This window comes from Cervus elaphus, chromosome 11 (genome assembly GCF_910594005.1).
Source record: "Cervus elaphus chromosome 11, mCerEla1.1, whole genome shotgun sequence".
Classification (NCBI taxonomy): Eukaryota; Metazoa; Chordata; class Mammalia; order Artiodactyla; family Cervidae; genus Cervus; species Cervus elaphus.
The window spans coordinates 5,842,442-5,860,586 of record NC_057825.1 but is presented as its reverse complement, the minus strand read 5'-3'; the positions used below and the strand labels follow the sequence as shown (position 1 = coordinate 5,860,586).

Below are 18,145 nucleotides of genomic sequence, written 5' to 3'. Positions count from 1 at the left end.
CGTGGCCCGTGGAGCTAAAGTCGGGGCAGGCAGAATTCGGTTTGGTCAGATTTGCCCCGCCCCATCAGCAGGGGCAAATTGGGGGTGGGGACAGTGTGAAGGTGCTGTGTGGCCTCACTCGTTCAGGGGGTGCTTCGGGTCGGGGTTGGCCTGGCCCACTCCATGGCGAGAGCAGGTCAGTCATGCACGGGCAGGTGGGCATCTGGGCAGGAGCGGAGTTGGGGTGGGCGTGGTGACGGCGGGGCGGGGCGAGGGGGCAGGGCATGGTGGTTGGGGGCGGGGTGAGGGGCGTGGTGATGGTGGGGGTGGGGCGGGCTGGGGCGAGGGTGGGGAGGGGCGAGGGGGCAGGGCGTGGTGGTGGGGGCGGGGAGAGGGCGGGGCGTGGTGGGGGCGGGGGGCGGGGCGTGGCGGGGGCGGGGGGCGGGGCGTGGCGGGGGCGGGTGGGGGCGTGGCGGTGGGCGGGGCAGCAGGGATGCTGCAGGGCCGGAGCGCGCCGGTCTAGCGGTCCTCACGGACCGGCCGGATCTTCATCTCCGAGAACTTGAGTGAGTACTGCCAGCCAGTCCAGGAGGACCACTCGACGCCGTCGGCGTAGGAGGCGTGTGCGCCGCGCAGGTACTGCCCGTTGAGGTTGGACGTGTGGCAGTTGCGGTACCACCAGGCGCCGCGGTAGAAGGCGGCACAGTTGTTCTCTGAGTGGTCACTGTCGCGGTCCTTGGTGGTGAACTTCATGCCGCTGTGCTTCAGGAGGGAGTCCCCTGCGCAGGTGTACACAGGTGGTGTGTTCAGTGGGGCACGGGTGCGTGCACGCAGCTTCCCGTGCACGATGCACACACGTGAGCGCGCGCGCACCTGCCCCTTCGCATCCCCTTGGTGCCCACAGGCAGCCCCAGTGCCGCCCTGAGGGTCCCGGCGGCTGTCCCCGCAGCCTCTCTCTCCTCCTAGACTTGTCACACACCCTTTTCAGGGTTTTCTTGCCTTGGCCCCTAGAGGAGAAACCCAGCCCAGAGGTGATGGAGAGGCTCAGCAGAGCTCAAACTCCAGATGTCCTGCCTGATTCCTGGCTCTGAGCTCTTTGCTCATCTGCAAAATGGGTGGTTCTGTGGGAGAGGCCCTGCGAGCTTCACGGGGCTGGGATGAGGACCAGCTGGGCCCTTGGTGGTGCTGATGAGCAGCCTTGATGCTGGCCCCTGGCCTGAAAAGACTTCCTTTGTCCATCCAGGTGGGGAGGTGGCCCCAGCCCTTCTCCACCACCACTGCAGCCTGGACCCCTACCTGCCGTGCCAGAGTAGTCAGCCACGGTGAGCGGGTATCCGTCTTCCTCAGGGTCCACAGAGAACAGCCCCACGCCAAAGCTCCCGTAGTGGGCATAGGCTGTGCCATTGTCAAAGTCTTCTAGGTCCACGTGCAGCTCGTAGGCCGCCTGAGTGGTCAGGGCGTGGATCCTCTTGAGCCCTGAAATAGGGGAGAGAATGATGGGAGAAGTTGGGGGCTGAGGAAGTGACCTCCCTGGAGAGAACCAAGGGGACATGAGAGCTAAGCTGATGTGGTTGGTGACAGAAAGGAACAACAACCGCCAAGGGTGTCCTTTCAGCCCCAGGCTACTTCCTTCTTCCTGCAGAGCTGTGTTTGGCAGGAAACAGGACCGACGGGTTTTCATGCTCTGTGTGTTTTGTATTTGCTTTAAATCAGGCTGTGCTTTCCAAATGTTTTAAGCTGAAGGCTGGTAAAAGGCTGCAGGAGTCAAGAGGAGTCTGGAAAATCTTCTGGGTTGGGGGTGATGGTGCCTTAATCTTCTCTGACACTTTGGGCTCCGGTTAGATGGGATCTGGTCTTCACATGCACTCCCTGGCCTGACAGCCTTTGCACATGCTGTTCCCTCTGCCTGAGACACTTTTCCCTACTCTCCTCACCTGCTTTGATGTTGTTCTTTAGTCGCTCAGTTGTGTCCAACTCTTTGCGACCCCATGGACTGTAGCCCATTAGGCGCCTCTGTCCATGGGGTTTTCCAGACAAGAATACTGGGGCGGGTTGCCATTTCCTTCTGCAGGGGATCTTCCTGACCCAAGGATCAAACCCACATTTCCTGCATTGGCAGGTGGATTCTTTACCACTGAGCCCCCAAGGAAGCCCCCTCACCTGGTTACTTTCTGTTCATTTTCAGATCTCACTTCCTCAGGAAGACTGCCTGCCCTCCTGTCGAAGTGGAGGACCTCTGCCAACCCAGGTGCCCCCTGTTGGTGTTTATCATTCTGATTCCAGCTGCCTATTTCCATGTTGGGCTCCCCCCTCCACCAGTGTGGAAGCTCCATGTGATCAGCATGACTGTCCCGTTCACTGTGGAATCCCAGCATCTGAGGTGGGCCAGCACACAATAGGTGCTCAATAAACACTGGCCTAGTGGACGAGAGGCAGAAGACCATGCCTGGCTCCGGACACCCCTCAGCACACCCTGTCCTACTTCCTTCCTCCCACCACTGTCCCTCCCCTCCTGCGCTCTCCTGTGCCCACCCTGGGGTCTCATGCCAGGCCCTCCCTTTCCCCTTCCACCCCCCCTCTCCGCCACTCACACTCAAGATGCTTCCCTGCCAGTTTGATTACCTCTTGATTAAGAGGGCTTTTAATTAAACGCCTTACAAGTTATTGGCACCAAGTGACATTTCCTCAGCCTGTCCCTCCTGACTTCCTCTCCTGAGTGGGTCAGCGTGTGGACGCCCCCAGGGCGGGAGGGAGGGCTATGTGGGTTCCTCCCCAACCAGCCCAGAGGGAAGACTCTGGTCCAGGTCCCGGGCAGAGGAAAAGGAACCATGACAAGAGCAAAAGCCTCCAGACAGCCGGAACCTCCCTGCATCCACTGGCATCCATCACCGAGGACTCGGCTGCTGGTGCCCGGGGGCCTTGTCTCCTTGGGCTGGAGCCGCATAGCAAGCTGGGGCCCTCTCTGGGCCCCAGGCTGCACACCGTGGAGTGAGGGCCAGAGGGCTTCCCAAGCTGCAAAGGGCAGGCTGTAGGCACCGCTGACAGAAGCCCCCACCCCGCAGACAGCACTTACAAATGCCAGGTGCTGCTATGAGCGTTTCACGTGGATTAATGAAGCCAGGGGGATTCGAGTGAGTCCGATTTAATTAAAGGGTCCCTGTACAGCTCTTAGAACACGCCTGGCCCACTGCACACATGGTCCAGGTGTTTGCCACTGCTGTCGTGATCCATGAGACGACTGCTAGTATTATCCGTGTTTTATAGGTGAGGAGAATGAGGTGCCAAGAGGTGAAGTCACTGGCCCAGGTCACACAGCTGCTAAGTGCCAGACTTAGCCCAGACTGTGTGCGCGCATTTAGTTCTTGCCCAGGACAGATGATCTGATCCAGGTGTAGGGCAAGAGGGAGCCCAGCCCCGTGGGGATGATGGAAGATTCCTTCCCCCACCCCCGAGTGGGCCCCATGGACCCCCATTAGGACACCACTCTGCCGGGATAAGCAGAGTGCCACTCCTTAATGAGCCAGCCCAGTGCCTATGGGGGGCCCCGGGTGTCCTGAGGGAGGGGCCAGGGTCTCCCTTCTCTCTACCCTTCCTCCCTCAAGGCCCCCTTCCCTCCTGCCTCCACCTCCCTCATCTTTACCCTCTGGGTTTCTCCAGTCCTTGTCGATCCACCAGGATGCTCACAACCCCCACTTCCCTGGGCCCCTGGGGTGATTGGAGTTCCATCCCCAGCATCCATCAGAGTTCAGATCACAGAGCATGAGGAGGAAGATGAGGAAACATACTCAGACCCCCATCGTCACCCCAGTGAACTTCCAGGTGGATTAAAGAGCTGAACCTACCACCGAACACTGAAAAGGCATTTTAAAAATAGACATTTTTATGACACTGGGAGAGAAAAACAGGGCCTAAAACTCAAAAGATATGAAGGAAAAGACTAGCGCAATCAACTACATAAAAAAAAGTTAAAACTCCTAGGAAATAAGCAATAATGTTACCAAAAAAGAGATGCTGAAAGACAAATGACTGGGAGTAACTATGTATCAGGGGTATCTGACAAAGAATCAATAACCTTAATATATAAAGAGCTCTCATAACTCAATAGGAAAAGACAAAACACTTGATGAAAAGGTGGCAGGGGAATGTGGAAAAGCAGAGGCAGGGCGCATCACAGGGCAGCTGAGGACTGGGCTCCCGTTGACATTCTCATTGGGGCTCCCTGCCTGCCAGGAGCTGCTCAAGGCTCCGCTTAGATGCTTTTGCTGCACTCAATGGCTGCCAACAGATTTCAGTTAAGATGCCAGGGGTGGCAGGGGCACCTCTGTTGCTCTTGGGGGGTGGGCGCTGACCCTCAAGGGCAAGGGGAGCGTGAGGGTCATCCTGGTCTTCCAGCACCTGCATCGGCCACAGCAACCAGGTCCCAGGGCACCCCCAGCAGGACAAGCACACATCCTCAAGGGACCCAGCCACCGCGCGTGCACCGCCCTGGGCTTCCTGCTCCTAGACACATTCCACTGGATGCACAGGTCCCCTTTCCACGCAGAACCTGGGAGCTGACCTGGGCACGGGGGGGTCACGGAGACCTGGCTGGCATCCACGTGAGGAGGGGGCTCGTGTGTGACAGCCTGCATTGCACAGGGAGAGGGCGGGCCAGGCATCAGGCGGGGCTCTCACCTAGCCAGTGCTCCCCCGTGAGCTTGCCGAAGCCGTCGCGGTACGCCTCCCAGCCTCGGAAGAAGTTTACGGAGCCGTCCTCCCGTCGCTGAAACACCTGAGAGCGGATGAGAATGGAGAGCTGGCCCCAGACTTCCCAGGACCCCACATGCGTCCCACTGCCCCTCCACCTGCCCACTTGGGGAGCACAGGGGCTGAGCCTCGTATCTCTCAACAGCTCTCGCTGGGACCCGGACCTGGGAGGCTCATGATATTCCGAGGCGGGGGAACTGACCAAATGCCCCCAGGCCCTGAAATGCCCCCTCAAGGAGGAACCGGGGTGGACTGGGGTGCAGTGGAGAAAAACAGACTTCCAGACCCACTCTTCTGCCTCACTGTGTGACCCTGGACTGATTCCATCCCTGCAGGGACCTCAGTTTCCCCACTGGTCAAATAATAAGGGGCTGAACAAAGGTCCCTGTACCTTTTCCTGGGTCCAAAACAAAAGTGAACAAAAAGCCATTCTTGAGTTTTTAAAGCCCAACAACACACACACACACACACACACACACAGGGTGTCCCTGGTGGCCCAGATGACAAAGAATCTGCCTGCAATGCAGGAGACCCGGGTTTGATCCCTGGATTGGGAAGATTCCCTGGAGGAGGGCACAGCAGCCCACTCCAGCATTCTTGCCTGGAGAATCCCATGGACAGTGGAGCCTGATGGGCTACAGTCTATGGGGTTGCAGAGTCGGACACGACTGAGTGACTGACACTGCACTTAACACACACACACACACCGGCTTGGCTGGGTCTCTCAATACACCCCTGCTACATTCATGCACATCCCCGCCAACCCTATTAAAAAACCCCTGGTAGGGGATCGGCAGGGGGCCCTGGGAAAGCAGAGCCCGGGCCACCTCTCAGGGGAGCACCAGGAGTCTGCAGCCAGCCGCCAGCCGCCTCTGTTCTTCATTTTAATAACATTCTTGATTTGGGAGTCCGGAATCCCATCGGTTAAATTGCTTTGAAATAAGTAGCACGCTGGTCCAGGCCAGAGCTGCCTTGAGTATTTACAGGATCCGCTGACAATCCTGTTCCCCCGCTTGCCGCCCCCCGCCCCCCCTCCGCCCCCAAGCCTTTCTGTCTAACAAGCCTTTTTCTTGCTCATTTGCAGAGGCAGCACTCGCCCCCACCGCCTCCATCTGTGCCCGCGTCTGAGGTGTTAGAGGTTTGGCCGCGGCACCAGCAGAGCCGCCCGATCCATTACTAAGCAGCCCAACTTCAGCCGCCCGGAACCGCCCTGTGCGGCGTCTGCCTGCAGCTCCGGGTCTGTCCGCGGGGCACCGTCCATCACAGCGGCCGCTCAGGCAGCTCTGACGTCAGGTGGCGGGAGGGGAGGGAGGCGACACCTTTTTCCTTTGCTTGGCTACCTTCAACCCGGCCTGGCCCTGACACGTGAAAGCCCTCAGAAGGGACGCGAGCAGAAGGAAATTCGATCAGTCTCAGAGATCAGAGAGCCGGTGGAGAGCGGGTATTGATGGCTGCAGATTGGGACCCTGAGCACGTGCCCTTTGAAAGGCCTAATCCTGGCAGAAGCTCAGACACTCCCCCGAGAAGGCCTCGGACAGCAGAGCCTGTTTCTGCAGGAAGAACAGGGCTGGAGGTGGGGGGCGGTGGGAGGGCTGCAGGGGCGGAGGAGAGGGGCAGGGGCGGGGAGGACAGTGGTTCCCAATCTGGGCTCTAGAGCTTGGGTTCTGCCACTTACAGTGCCAGCCAGTGACGACGCCTCTCTGAGCCTCAGTTTCCTCATCTGTAAAATGGGGATCTCGGCATCAACACCACCCCACCACCCTCACCCCCCGGCCCTTGCCCATTGGCTGTAGATAGCTCAGATGGTTTTAAAAAAAAAAAAACTGCCTGCAATGTAGGAGACCTGGGTTCAGTCCCTGGGTGGGGAAGAGCCCCTGGAGAAGGGAATGACAACCCACTCCTATATTCTTGCCTGGAGAATTCCATGCAACCAAAGGGTTGCGAAGGGTTGCAGTCCTAACACTTTAACTTTCACCCACAGACAGTCAGCTCAGGGCCTGGCACATAGGCAGTGGTCAGCCCATACCAGCTGAGGAGACCCACAGCCCCAGGACACAGGCCACCAGGGCCTCCCTTCTCTCGCAGCCCTGGCCCTAGGCCACATTGCTCCCAGACTTGGGCGTGTCTCCTCCAGAACTGCCCAGGGGGGCTGTCCCAAGTCTGTTCCCCCAAATGTCCCACTGAGAACATCCGTGTCAGGAACCAGCTGGGGAATCCAAGTAAGGGCCCTTAGGGCAGGGTAGCACGGGGTGATGCCTGGTTGAGGGGATTCCCCACCCAGGTGGGAAGCAGGGCAGATCAGAGGAATAGCGGATGGCCAGAGGGCCTGGCTTCTGGGAGGGGATCCAGGGTGACCCCGGAGCAAGGGCCCGTCCTGGCCCCCGCATGACCCAACATGTGGCCCAGGAGCATCATTCCTGCCCCCGAGGCCATGCTTGCCTCACCCACCGCTCAGCCGGCCTCCCAGACCTCAGCGAGGAATAAATCAGAGTGGTTGGTATCATTATTGCCATCGCTGTTGTTTTTCCTGTTTCCCCTATTATGAAGTGGAAAGTGGGCGTGTCACGCTTGCAGGCACAGGCAGGACAGGAACCCTAGCCACTGGGACAGGCAGGCCGGCTTGGGTTGAGAGCTGACCACAGCCGACGCTCAGGCTAAGTTCTCCTTGTCCGGTGCACACACTTCCTTACCCCTACTCTGGGAGCCCAGTTCTGGGTCCCCTGACCTGCCCCGCTTTCCGTTCCAGGAGACAGAAGCTCGGACACTGGCCAGAAGTCAGGCAGCTATGAGTGGACAGTCTGACTCACCCCTCACTCCGTAGCTGAGGCCGTGCTGGATACCCGAAGTCCGCGTCTCACCACCCACGTCCACGTGCTCATTTGCCACCCACCAGGGGAGTCCCAAACCTGCCCCCCTTGTCTCCTTGCCAGGCCTCTCAGGCCAAGAGCTGATCTCTCAGCATCCCCCTGTCTTCAGCCCTCCTTTCCTGCTACTTTTCCAGGCTGGGTGCCAGTAGCAGGCAGGGCCCCGGCTACGCTCGGTCTGGGTGAATGATCAGAGGTGGTGAGCACACATTCAAGGCCACCGGGGCCTCCTGGCCTCTCTCCTCCACCTGGGAAGCACCTGCCATCGCTGAGAGCAGCAGACGTCTTGACAATTTGGCTCCAATCCGCCGCAGCTCAGAGGTCAGAGCATCATTTGCCAACACGGGCGCTCTTCCGAGTGGTAACAAACCGTGACCGACCCCTTCCGGGGCTGAGACACAGCCCTGCTGCAGTTCCAAAGAAGCGGCTTTCAGACTCTCGGACTGTGACCCAGGGAAATGCAGTTGACCTCCTGACGTGCATACTCACAGCTTTTTGTATCTGAAACAAAAGCTTTCTGAAATGATAGCTGTCCTTCAGATAGATGGGCGTTAATATTTTCCATCCTGTTATTCTGTTCTACTCCACTCCACTTCATTAAAAAAAAAAAAAAATGTTGCTCACAACCCATTAAATTGATTTCTCCACCAGCCAATGGGTCACGACCCGCAGTTTGAAGTTGCCAGCCTTTGCCGTGGGCTGTCTTGATCCCGTAGCTCCGACACTGGGTGACCGAGCACGCTGGGCAATGGCTGGAATCTCAGACTCAAAAGCCCGCATCTTGCCCTTGAACTGACCACAGCATGCCATGTGTCCCAGGTGGGCACAGGCCACAGGTCATCCGCAGGTCCTCCCAGGCTCCCAGGAGTGTTTTCTCTGACTCGGGGTTCAGGGTGAACTGCAGTTGTGGCTTGAGATTTCTGGAAACCAGCTGGGCTTTGGGAACCCTGGAGGGCCGGATGTCACCCACCAGAAGACCTTCAATTACAGAGCAAGGATCAGCCAGACAAGAAGATACAAAGAAGGAAGCAAGGGACTTCCCTGGTGGTCCAGTGGTTAAAACTCCACACTTTCACTGCCAAAGGCCTGGGTTCAATCCCTGGTTGGGGAACTAAGATCCCACAGGCTGCTCAGTGTAGCAGGGAAAAAAAAAAAAAAAAAACGATCTCTTGGAACTTCCCTGGTGATCCAGTGGCTAAGACTCAGCGTTCCCAATGCAGCGGGCCCGGGTTTGATTCCTGGTCAGGGAACTAGATCCCCCATGCTGCAACTAAAATGTCCCACATGCTTCAAGTAAGAACTGGCACAGCCAAATGAAAAAATGGGGGGAGGCAAGTAAAGGATTGAGGCATCCACCTCCCCCTCCTCCATCCCGGCCATGGAACAGGAGTCTCCATTTAGGCAAAAATGGTGGGGATAAGGTGGGGAAACAAACTATGAATTTTAGGGCTAAAATATCCACTGGCCCAGCTCTTGGGGCCTCTCCCTCGGGTTCCGGCTGCAAAGTGATTGATGGAGAAATGCTTCCGCGGCCTCCTGGGCAGATGCCACGAGTGGGCAGACAGACGGGCGCGTTTTTTTGCAGCAGATTCTCAGAAGCCAGCCGCCTGCCGCCCAGCGTCTTCCAAGTGCTGCTCGGGGAGGCTCTGCCAAGGGAGCGCTGGGCCCACATGGTCCTGCAGATGGTGCCCGGAGGTTTCAAAGGAAGGAGCCGCTGCATTTGGGCGGCGGGAGCGGGTGGGGGAGCAGCAGAGCGGCCGACTGTCCCGTGTGTCAGACAGGCTCCTGGGGCCTGTCTCGCGCTCCACAGGTTCAGTGTCCTCTGGGCCTTTTCCTCCCATGGGCCCCAGCTGATCGCATTAGCCACGCTGCCCAGAGCGCGGAGACCTCCTGAGAGTTGGGGCCTGGCTCTGCAGTCACCCAGTGCCTTCAAGGATGATCTCAGTCCTGCCCACCACAACCCAGGAGGGAGGGATTCATGCTCCCATTTGACAGATGAGAAGACTAAGGTCTGGAGAGGTGGGGAGACCTCTGCGGAGTAGGAGTGCCTCAAGGCAGGGGCCCACTGAAACCTGAAGTCGGAAGATTGACACAAAAACTGTGGGTGGCCCAGGGGTGCCCCTTGGCTGAGGGGGTGGATACTGCCCCTCTAGGCCTGTGAGTCCCCTGTCTCTCCCTCATAGCTGTGCTGAGCGGGTCCCAGGAAACCCACTGGGCTGGCACCCAGGAGATTCAAGTTCTATCCAGGCTCCAGCCTAGGGTAGTGCGACCATCTGAGTCTTGGTTTCTCTCTTCTGCAAAATGATAGGGTTGCTCCTGCAGACTCCATGTGGTGTGCCTGGACTCGCGGTGGGGGGACTATGACTCTCAGAGAGCTCACAGCCCCAGGAGAGATGGATGCACAAGCCAGCAGCCTCAGGGCTGAGCAGCTCCCAATCTGAGGTGTTCTTTTGATCTTCATGCCTCAGTTTTCTCATCTGTAAAATGGGAATTATAACAGCTCCAACCCACCAGCATATGGTGACATGGTTAAATGGGCTGGTTGATAACACAGCATTCCATCAGGGTCACGCTTGTTGTTACATTTGTCCAGAGCTCAGAGGAGGATGAGCCACCTGCTGGGATGGTTGGGAGGGTGGGTTCCTAGAGGGCTTTCTGAAGGAGGAGGTGTTCAGATGAACTGCAGATTGAGCAGGGTCTTGGTAGGTGGTCAGAGGAGCTGAGGCACAAGAGACAGACACAGGGTGGGTCCAAATGCTATGAGGTGGTGGTGGTGGGCGGGGTCCCCAGGAGGCAGCATCTGAGATTTTTCCTCGACTCTGATGAAGCTGCTCTGGAAACCAATTACAGGCAGAGCTGTGTTGGTTGTGCTCCACCAGCCTTCCCAGGCCTCCTGAGCAGGCGGTTCTGGGAGGAGGGGTGGCAGGCTATGGCAGAGGCGGATTCTTGTCTCTAAAGAACAAAGAACTTAGACGTGGAACAAACACAGCCCTTCAAAGCCGGCCCCTGGGGACGCTCTGCCGGCTTTCCCAGGAGGCGGTTGCTCCTCCAGTCCTTTCTGGACACCTCTGGGCAGCAACTCCCAGCGCCTGGGCTTGCTAGCAAGAGCACGATTGCTGGAATAAGGCCGAACTGAGTTCAGATCCTGGCTGTGCCCCTGGCTGTGGGTCGTGTAACCTCAGACAAGTCACGGGACCCTTTCTGAGCCTTAGTTCCCCTCTCTGTAAAAAAAAAAAAGGTCCCATCAGGGACTTCCCTGGGGGTCCAGTGGCTAAGACTCCCGAGTTCCCCATGCAGGGAGCCTGGGTTTGATCCCTGGTCAGGGAACTAGATCCCTCACGGCGTGACTCAAGATCCCACAGGCCGCAACTAAGACCTGGGCAGACAGATAAATAAATATATGTATTTTCAAAGGCCCCATCAGCAACCCCTTCGTCAGCCCTGCAGGGTCACAGTGAAGACGCCAGGCAGGAAGAGGTAGGTGTGAGCCCGGTGGGGTGGGGGAGGGGCAAGGTATGTCTAACCTCTCTCTCCTTCAGAACCAGCCGCCGAAGCCCAGAAGGAAGTGGGCCCACTCCTTGTCTATGACTGCAAATGGTACCCCTGGGCCTGGCGCCCCGCCATGTTTCCCAGGCTTGGCAGGCGGTGGCTGTCGGCTCCAGGCAAACGGCGCTCAGAGCTGCCGTTTATCAGATGCTGAGGCGCCGGGCTGAGCTCCACGTGCAGCCCCCACCCCGTCTACGTTCAAAGTTTGAAAAATCCTAACCGCTCCCAGCGGATCACTCACAGACCAGAGGGGTGCCATCAGCAGTGGACGCGGTCATTATCAGCGTGCGCTCGGAGGACTCCCCCGGAACACTGGGGAGCCAGGCGACAGCCACTGATGTCACTGCAGGTCTCCTCCTGCCTCCGCAGCCCCTGGCACACAGCAGGGAGACCGCACCCTGGCGGACCCCCAAGTCCTGCTAGGTGGCACCCCCAGTGTGTCCCACAGCCCCCCCATCACCTGCATCCTGGCTGAGGCTGGGAGCTTTCATCTCTCCTGAGCCTGATCCCCTGCTGGGCTGGGCTCTGTTCAGGGGTTCAGTTCTTTTGATGTCTTCCCAGTAAGAGAAGGATTTTCCTCAGCCTGGGGTGCGCAGGTAGGGAGGGAATGGACACGGTGGGAGGGGAGGTTTGCTCTCGCCGTGGAGCCAATTAGAGGCCCGTCTGAGCCGGCTGACCCCGCACGGCAGTAAAATGCCTGGCAGAGAACGCAGGCTCGGGCACTTGGCTGGTAGGGCCGGGGGAAAGCTGGCGGCATCGTGGATCTGAGCGGGGGACGCAGAGCAGAGCCAGTCCTATTGCAGGTCCCGGCGGTAGGAGACACTGAACTGGACCTGATTTCTGTGACCTCAACTGGTGATTATCCAAAGATGAGGGCTTGGCAATCAGGCCGGCTGGCAGCTCCACTGAAGCGACCCTGGTGGGGGCAAGGCTGTGCCCCCGGGGTCGAAGGACAGGACAGTGGGGGACCCACTCTGCAGACGCTGGCTGGACCCTCCTCCCAGCCACAAAACCCCAACCGGGCCCTGGGCCTGGTCACCCTGTTTCCCAGGCCCTGAAAGGTGACCACGTAACACACAGGGGCCACCCCACTGGCCAGAGGAGGAAGGGGACGCCCCCAGAGGGAATGTGACCTTTCCAGTCTCTCAGGGCCCCGGGGATGAGCTGGAAATGGCTGCTTCGTCCCACGCATCACCCTTCCAAATGAGGAAATTTGGCTTCTGTTTTTAACAAATCTTTCTCCTCTTCAAAAACACCACTTGGGATTCCCCCAGTGGTACAGTGGTAACAACTCTGCCTTCCAATGCAGGGGGCGTGGGTTCGACCCCCGGTTGGGGAACTAAGACCCCACATGCTGTGGGGTGCGGCCAGAAAAGTAAAAAATAATAATAAAAACACGGTTTGACCATAAGATCCTACAAGGTAGAGTCAGTTCCTCTGTTCTCAGGGGGCCCCTTGGTGCCCCTTCCCCTTCCTCTGCCCCTGCCCCACAAGTGAGCAGCCTGTGGGGGATTCTGACACCCCCCCACCGTGAAGAGCACTACTTTATTCCCATTTAATGGATGAGAAAACTGAGGTTCCAAGAGGGGAAGTTATGCTGCCAGAAGATGCCAACGGTTACCCGTCCGGCAAGTATTTAGGAGCACAGATGGTGTGCAAGCACCGTGTGGACCCCTGAGCTATGGGGGCCACTGGGTGACCAGCTGCCGCCTTGCAGAGCTCTAGCCTGGTGGGGACACAGACGGACAACACCTGTGACAGATGCAAAAAGGGAGCACGAGGGGGGGACCTGGGAGGACTCTCAAATGACCCGGCAACCAAGCTGGGCCCCTTGCCCAGGGTCACAGGGGGCGGACCTTCCATCCTGCCTTCCTCCTCCTTTTGCGGGGTGGGTGTGGGTGGGGTGCATGTGGCAGGTTCAGCAGCGGCCTGGCTGATCAGCTTGACCCCGTGTGGCCTGGGTCATTGTGGTCAATGGTGAGTGTGGAGAGGGGCTGGGGCTCCACCAGGGCCAGTGGCCACATCATCAGAGAGGCCACCTTGAGGCCTGTGTACCCCTATCCCCTGACCTCATTCCCACATGGTGACTCCCACGCCCTCTGCAAGGCTTCGAGGCCCCTGCAACCCCCATTCCTGAGCTGCTCGCACACTCTCCCCCTGGGCCCCCCGTCTCTGGGTCACTCCCTCCCAAGAGCCCATCGTGCCCCCAGGGAGAAAGCCTGACTCCTATAGCATCTGCAAAACCACGCGACCCAGGCACTGCCTGCTTTCCCACCCGTCCCCGGGCCCCTGAGCGATACGCCAGCAGAACAGAGCCACCAAGGTCCCAGAACAAGCCCTGCCCCCTCCCTGCCACCCCTGCACGTGTTCCCTTTGCCTGGACACTCTCCTCACCTCATCCCCTGCACCCCAACCTCCCAGTCCAGGAGCCTCTCTGGCCACCCCAGGCGGGGTGAGGGGGCTCCCCTCTGGGGTCACCCTGGACCCCTAGCCCTGTGGCCCCCACACAGGCTGGCTGACTTGTCTAGCTCCCTGCCAGGCTGGCACCTTGCGGCGGAATCCTCAGGCCCATGGCTGGCACCCCATGGTTGAGCCGTAAACTGACAAGTGACACCATGCAACAGTTGGTTCCACAAACTTGCATGAGGCCGGGCTGCTTATTTGCCAGGTGCGTGCGTGCTGAGTCACTTCAGTCGTGTCTGACTCTTTGTGACACTATGGACTGTGGCCAGCCAGGCTCCTCTGTCCGTGGGATTCTCCAGGCAGGAATGCTGGAGTGGGTTGCCATGCCCTCCTCCAGGGGAATCTTCCCAACCCAGGGACTGACGAAGCTTCATCTCTTTTGTCTCCTGCATTGGCAGGCAGATTCTTTACCGCTAGCACCACCTGGATGACCTTGAACAAACCGCTTGCCCTCGCTGAGGCTGCCCTGGGAGTCTCCAGGGGTTGCATGCCAGCAGGGCCAGGGTATATAAACTGTAAAGTGCCCTGAGGCAACCAGGGATGCTGAGTGCCAACCTCTTGCAGTCCCGGCTTTCTGGGAAGCAGGTTCTGGTTAGTGTGTCTGGCCCCAGGCACCCTGTCCCCCGTGTTGGCACTCGAGGCCCGGCAGTTTGGACATGGAGCCTAAATGAGGATGGATGGTATCGGGGTCCAGCAAGGTGGCAGCCAGCTCCCTCCCAAACAGCAATTGAGTTTCCAAGAGATCCCGTGTGGCAGGGAGGTGATCCTGACAGACGCCCAGAGGTATCCGGGAAAAGATTGCTTTTGACGGAAGCCCAAATGGATATTAACGTCTGTGGGCCTCGCTAGCCCTTCTCTGCTGAGAATGGCCTTTCTTCCAGGCTGGCTGATCCAGATGTCTGGGCGGGAGGGCTGGGCAGGCCAGTGCTCCTCATCGACTCCCCTCTAATCACCCCCGAAGCCCAGGCCCGAGGAATTACCCGCCTCCCGGCCCCAACCCTGATTGACTTCCCGGGAGATTGGCTTCCACTCCACCCGAGTGGAAGATGCATGGTCTGGGCCGGCATCCTGGTCTTTCATTAAGCCTGTCCTAACCCTTAACTCTGATTTCTGGGCTCTGGCTGGCGTATCAGAGCTGTTCTGCCCGCCGAGGGGGTCCCAGAGGTGGAGGCCATAACTCAGATGCTCCGAGATAGGAAAACAAAAGTGCTTTTAGGCTCAGATGTGAGTCCAGTGCTAAACGCTCCCCTCTCTGGAGCTTGTAGGGACATTTAGAGGAATGTCTGTCTCGGGGTCCTCGGGGGGCTCTCAGCAGCTCTCACACCAGCTCCTGATGGCAGATCTGCCCGCCGAGAGCATCCGCTTGGGCCCTGCCCTCCTGCCTCGCTCGGGCCTTCCTGTCTCGCCTCCTGCTCCATTTGCCGCTGCCCTCACCCTCGTATGCCACCACGCACCTCCCAGGCGTTTTAGTTTTGTGGCTACATTCCCCCTGCGAAGGCAGAGTTGAGGACTTGTGGCGCAGACCAGGGGAGACCTGTGTGCCGACCCTGCTGTAGAAGGGGCTTCTCCGTTGGCCGATCAGGAGACCTCCAGGTGTTCAAACCAGGGCCGCCGCCCTGCCACGCCCACCTCCTCCTTCTCTTGGCCCCGGGAGGTCTCGGGCCACCTGCGACTCTCACCCTTGACTTTCCATCGCTCCCAATTCCCATCTGGGCAGGAACCAGGATGTGCAAGGAGATGGCGACAGCTCCTCCCCAGGAGACCCTGGGGGGGTCTCTGCTCACAGCAACCGTGCGTGCTCCCCCTTGTGTCTCCTGCACACACACCACCTACTGAATAACGGAAAACGTCTGCCCTTGAACTCACAGTAGCAGCCGGCTGTCCCAGGACCCAACCTCAGTACCCCTCCACCGCTCCAGAACCACTGCCCAGGGTGGGGGTGGGGGCCGCAGGCGCAGGGAGTGTAAGGCGGCTCCACTCAGACATCGGGATCTGACACCTGCCCCCAAGTGGCCCCCACGTGTCAGCACACGCCCCGCACTTGCCCTGTGCAGGCTTTGGTGAGATTACGGGCAGGTTTGTGAGGGCTGGCGAGCCTCTGGGCAGGGCCAGGAAAAACACCCCTGGTTTACGTGCACGGCCTCCTGGGTCACCCCAGGATCTGCTCAGACATCCGCAGGGCCCAGAGGAGGCGGGGCCTGGCCCAGACGGCCGCACACCCAGGGAGACTCACCGTCCAGCCGCCTCCGTCTGTGCGCATGTCACAGTAGACCTGGAAGCCAGCGGGGTCATGTGTGGGGAAGACGGAGTAAACGCCGTCCTCCTGCTGTCCGCTCAGGAGGACGTCCAGACAGTCACGTGGCCGAGAGCCTGAGACAGGGAAGGCCGTCAGGGCACTGGGCCCCGCACCCACGTTCCTCCCCACCCTCCTGTGTCCCTGGGTCTCTGACTTGTCTGTCCAGCAGGGTCAAGTGGGCTCCAGAGCACTGGCCTTGGGGGCAGGCTGTGACTCTGCCTCTCCCTGGGTGGATGTGGTGAGTGAGCACCCTCTGAGGCTCACTTTCCTCATCTGGAAAATGGGTGCAGTGAGCTCCACCTCATCCGGCTGGGAGAGGGGGAGGGTATATGTAGGGTGCTCAGTGCTGCCCAGCAGCAGGAAGTCCTCGGCACACAGACGCAGTATAGTCTCGTCAGTGGGGCAGGTGGGGGCACCCAGGTCATCCAAGGAGGGCAGCCCCCACTCCACTCCCACTCACCATTGGCGCAGCCGCGGGGGCGCGATCCCCTGGCAGGTGCCCTCTGAAGGTCAGCCTTGACATGGGGTCGGCCCAGTGCCCGGTCCCTCTGCAGGGCGTCCAGGACATCGCTGACCGAGTTCACCAGGTGAGCCATGTGGCCTTGGCTCTCAGAGAGAAGCTGTAGGGCACAGAGGTGGGTGGAGCTCTGGGTGGGTGGAGCTCCGGGTAAGCGGATCACTGGGTGGGTGGAGCTCCGGGTGGGTGGAGCGCTCAGTGGGTGGAGTTCCAGGGGGGTGGGGTCACTGGGTGGGTGGAGTTCCAGGTGAGTGGAGCACTCGGTGGGTGGAGCTCCGGGTGGGTGGAGCTCCAGGTAGGTGGAGCTCCGGGTGGGTGGATCGTTAGGTGGGTGGAGCTCTGGGGGGACGGAGCCCTGAGTGAGTGGAGCACTGGGGTAGCAACGGCTCTGGTGCACACACAAGGCGGAGGCATGCTCCTGGTGCGAGCTCCTGACTTACTCTGGCCGCCACCCACGGCGGTCTCAGCCCCGGTGCGCAAAGGACGGGGGCCCAGGTGGGAGGAGACCCCTGTGCCGCTGCTGCCCGCAGGCCCTGTCCTTCATCCATTTCTGTGCCTTCAGCCCCGCTGAGCTGACTAAAGGAGACCCCACTGTTCAAACCCCAACTCACCCACTTGCCAGTTACACGGCTGCAGGTGAGTGATTAACCCAGCCTTGAGACAGGGCTAACCTAGCCTCCCTGGACCAGGTGCCTTGGGGATCAGTCACAGCGTGCGGCCCCCAGCAGGGACTCAGCACTCAGCACCTGGGTGCCTGCCTCAGTATGGGAATTCATGAGGCACCTTCCAGATTACAAAACACCTTCACCCAACATCTCTTCTCATTGCCGAGCAAGGCTACAAAGCAGGGGTGCTGGGTCTGAACTCCACAGGTGGGACCCTGGAGGCCTGCACCCCCCCCCCATGCATCCCCATGAGAACCCAGCTTTGACTTTCCAGGGCTCTCTGATGTCCATCCCTTCACCTGACCCCACAGCATTGCCAAGTGGAAGGGCTTGAGGTGTTGTCCCCTTGTTACAGACAGGGAACCTGAGGCCCAGAAGGGGAGGTCCCTGTGGAGGACATACTCAGGCCATGACCCGCGTGGAAACTGACTGGCAGGAAAGGAACCCAGGACTGTGCCATCGTGCAGGGAGCCTAAGGTGGGGGCAGGCCGCACCGTGATTTGGACCCAGGCTCTGGTGTTGATTCTGGGTTTTCGCTCAGGCCCTTCCTCCAATCACTTTCAAATAACCCTGGAAGGGTAACCAAACCCCTTTCGCATTATTCTCCTCCCCGAGAACCACCACGGTGGGCCCTGTTTTCTAGGGAGGGGGAAGGTTCTCGACAGCATGTGCTCAGTCTGCTTTCTCGATTTGTACCATTCCCACTGTGGTCACGGTCCAGGGGTTTGGGGCTCAGTTAGTGCCGCTCTGTTCCACCTGGGGTCTCTTGGTTGTGCCTGCTGCCTGAGGGGTCTGTGGTCTGCCACCTCCCCACCCCAGGGCTCCAGAAGGAGGGAGGCAGGGTCACAGGCAGACTGCAGCCAGCCAGTGAGCATGCAGCTTGCTGGGTCTTTCTTTACACACCGAATCTGTCACTGGCCAGATAATAGCTCGTTCGAGGAAGGGAAATAGAAATATACAGTGCCAGCAGTTCACAAAATATGATTCTCGGCGTGTCCGGGAGCAGGGGCCCGACAAAGCTTTTAGTTTCCTTGTCAGTTTCCCCTCTGCTGAGCAGGTGATTCAGTGG

General features: G+C 59.2%; 1 protein-coding gene across 1 annotated transcript in view; it reads right to left on the bottom strand.

Moving 5' to 3' along the window:
• Positions 1 to 376: 376 nt before the first annotated feature.
• FIBCD1 (fibrinogen C domain containing 1) overlaps positions 377 to 18,145 on the bottom strand; it is a 30,736-nt gene continuing 12,967 nt past the window's right edge. Inside the window, exons 3-7 of the mRNA XM_043917944.1 lie at positions 16,355 to 16,514; positions 15,832 to 15,968; positions 4,654 to 4,750; positions 1,276 to 1,455; positions 377 to 758 (exon numbers count right to left, since the gene is read on the bottom strand). Coding sequence (XP_043773879.1) covers positions 499 to 758; positions 1,276 to 1,455; positions 4,654 to 4,750; positions 15,832 to 15,968; positions 16,355 to 16,514 — 834 coding nt within the window. The 3' untranslated portion in view covers positions 377 to 498. The remainder of the gene's footprint in view (positions 759 to 1,275; positions 1,456 to 4,653; positions 4,751 to 15,831; positions 15,969 to 16,354; positions 16,515 to 18,145) is intronic.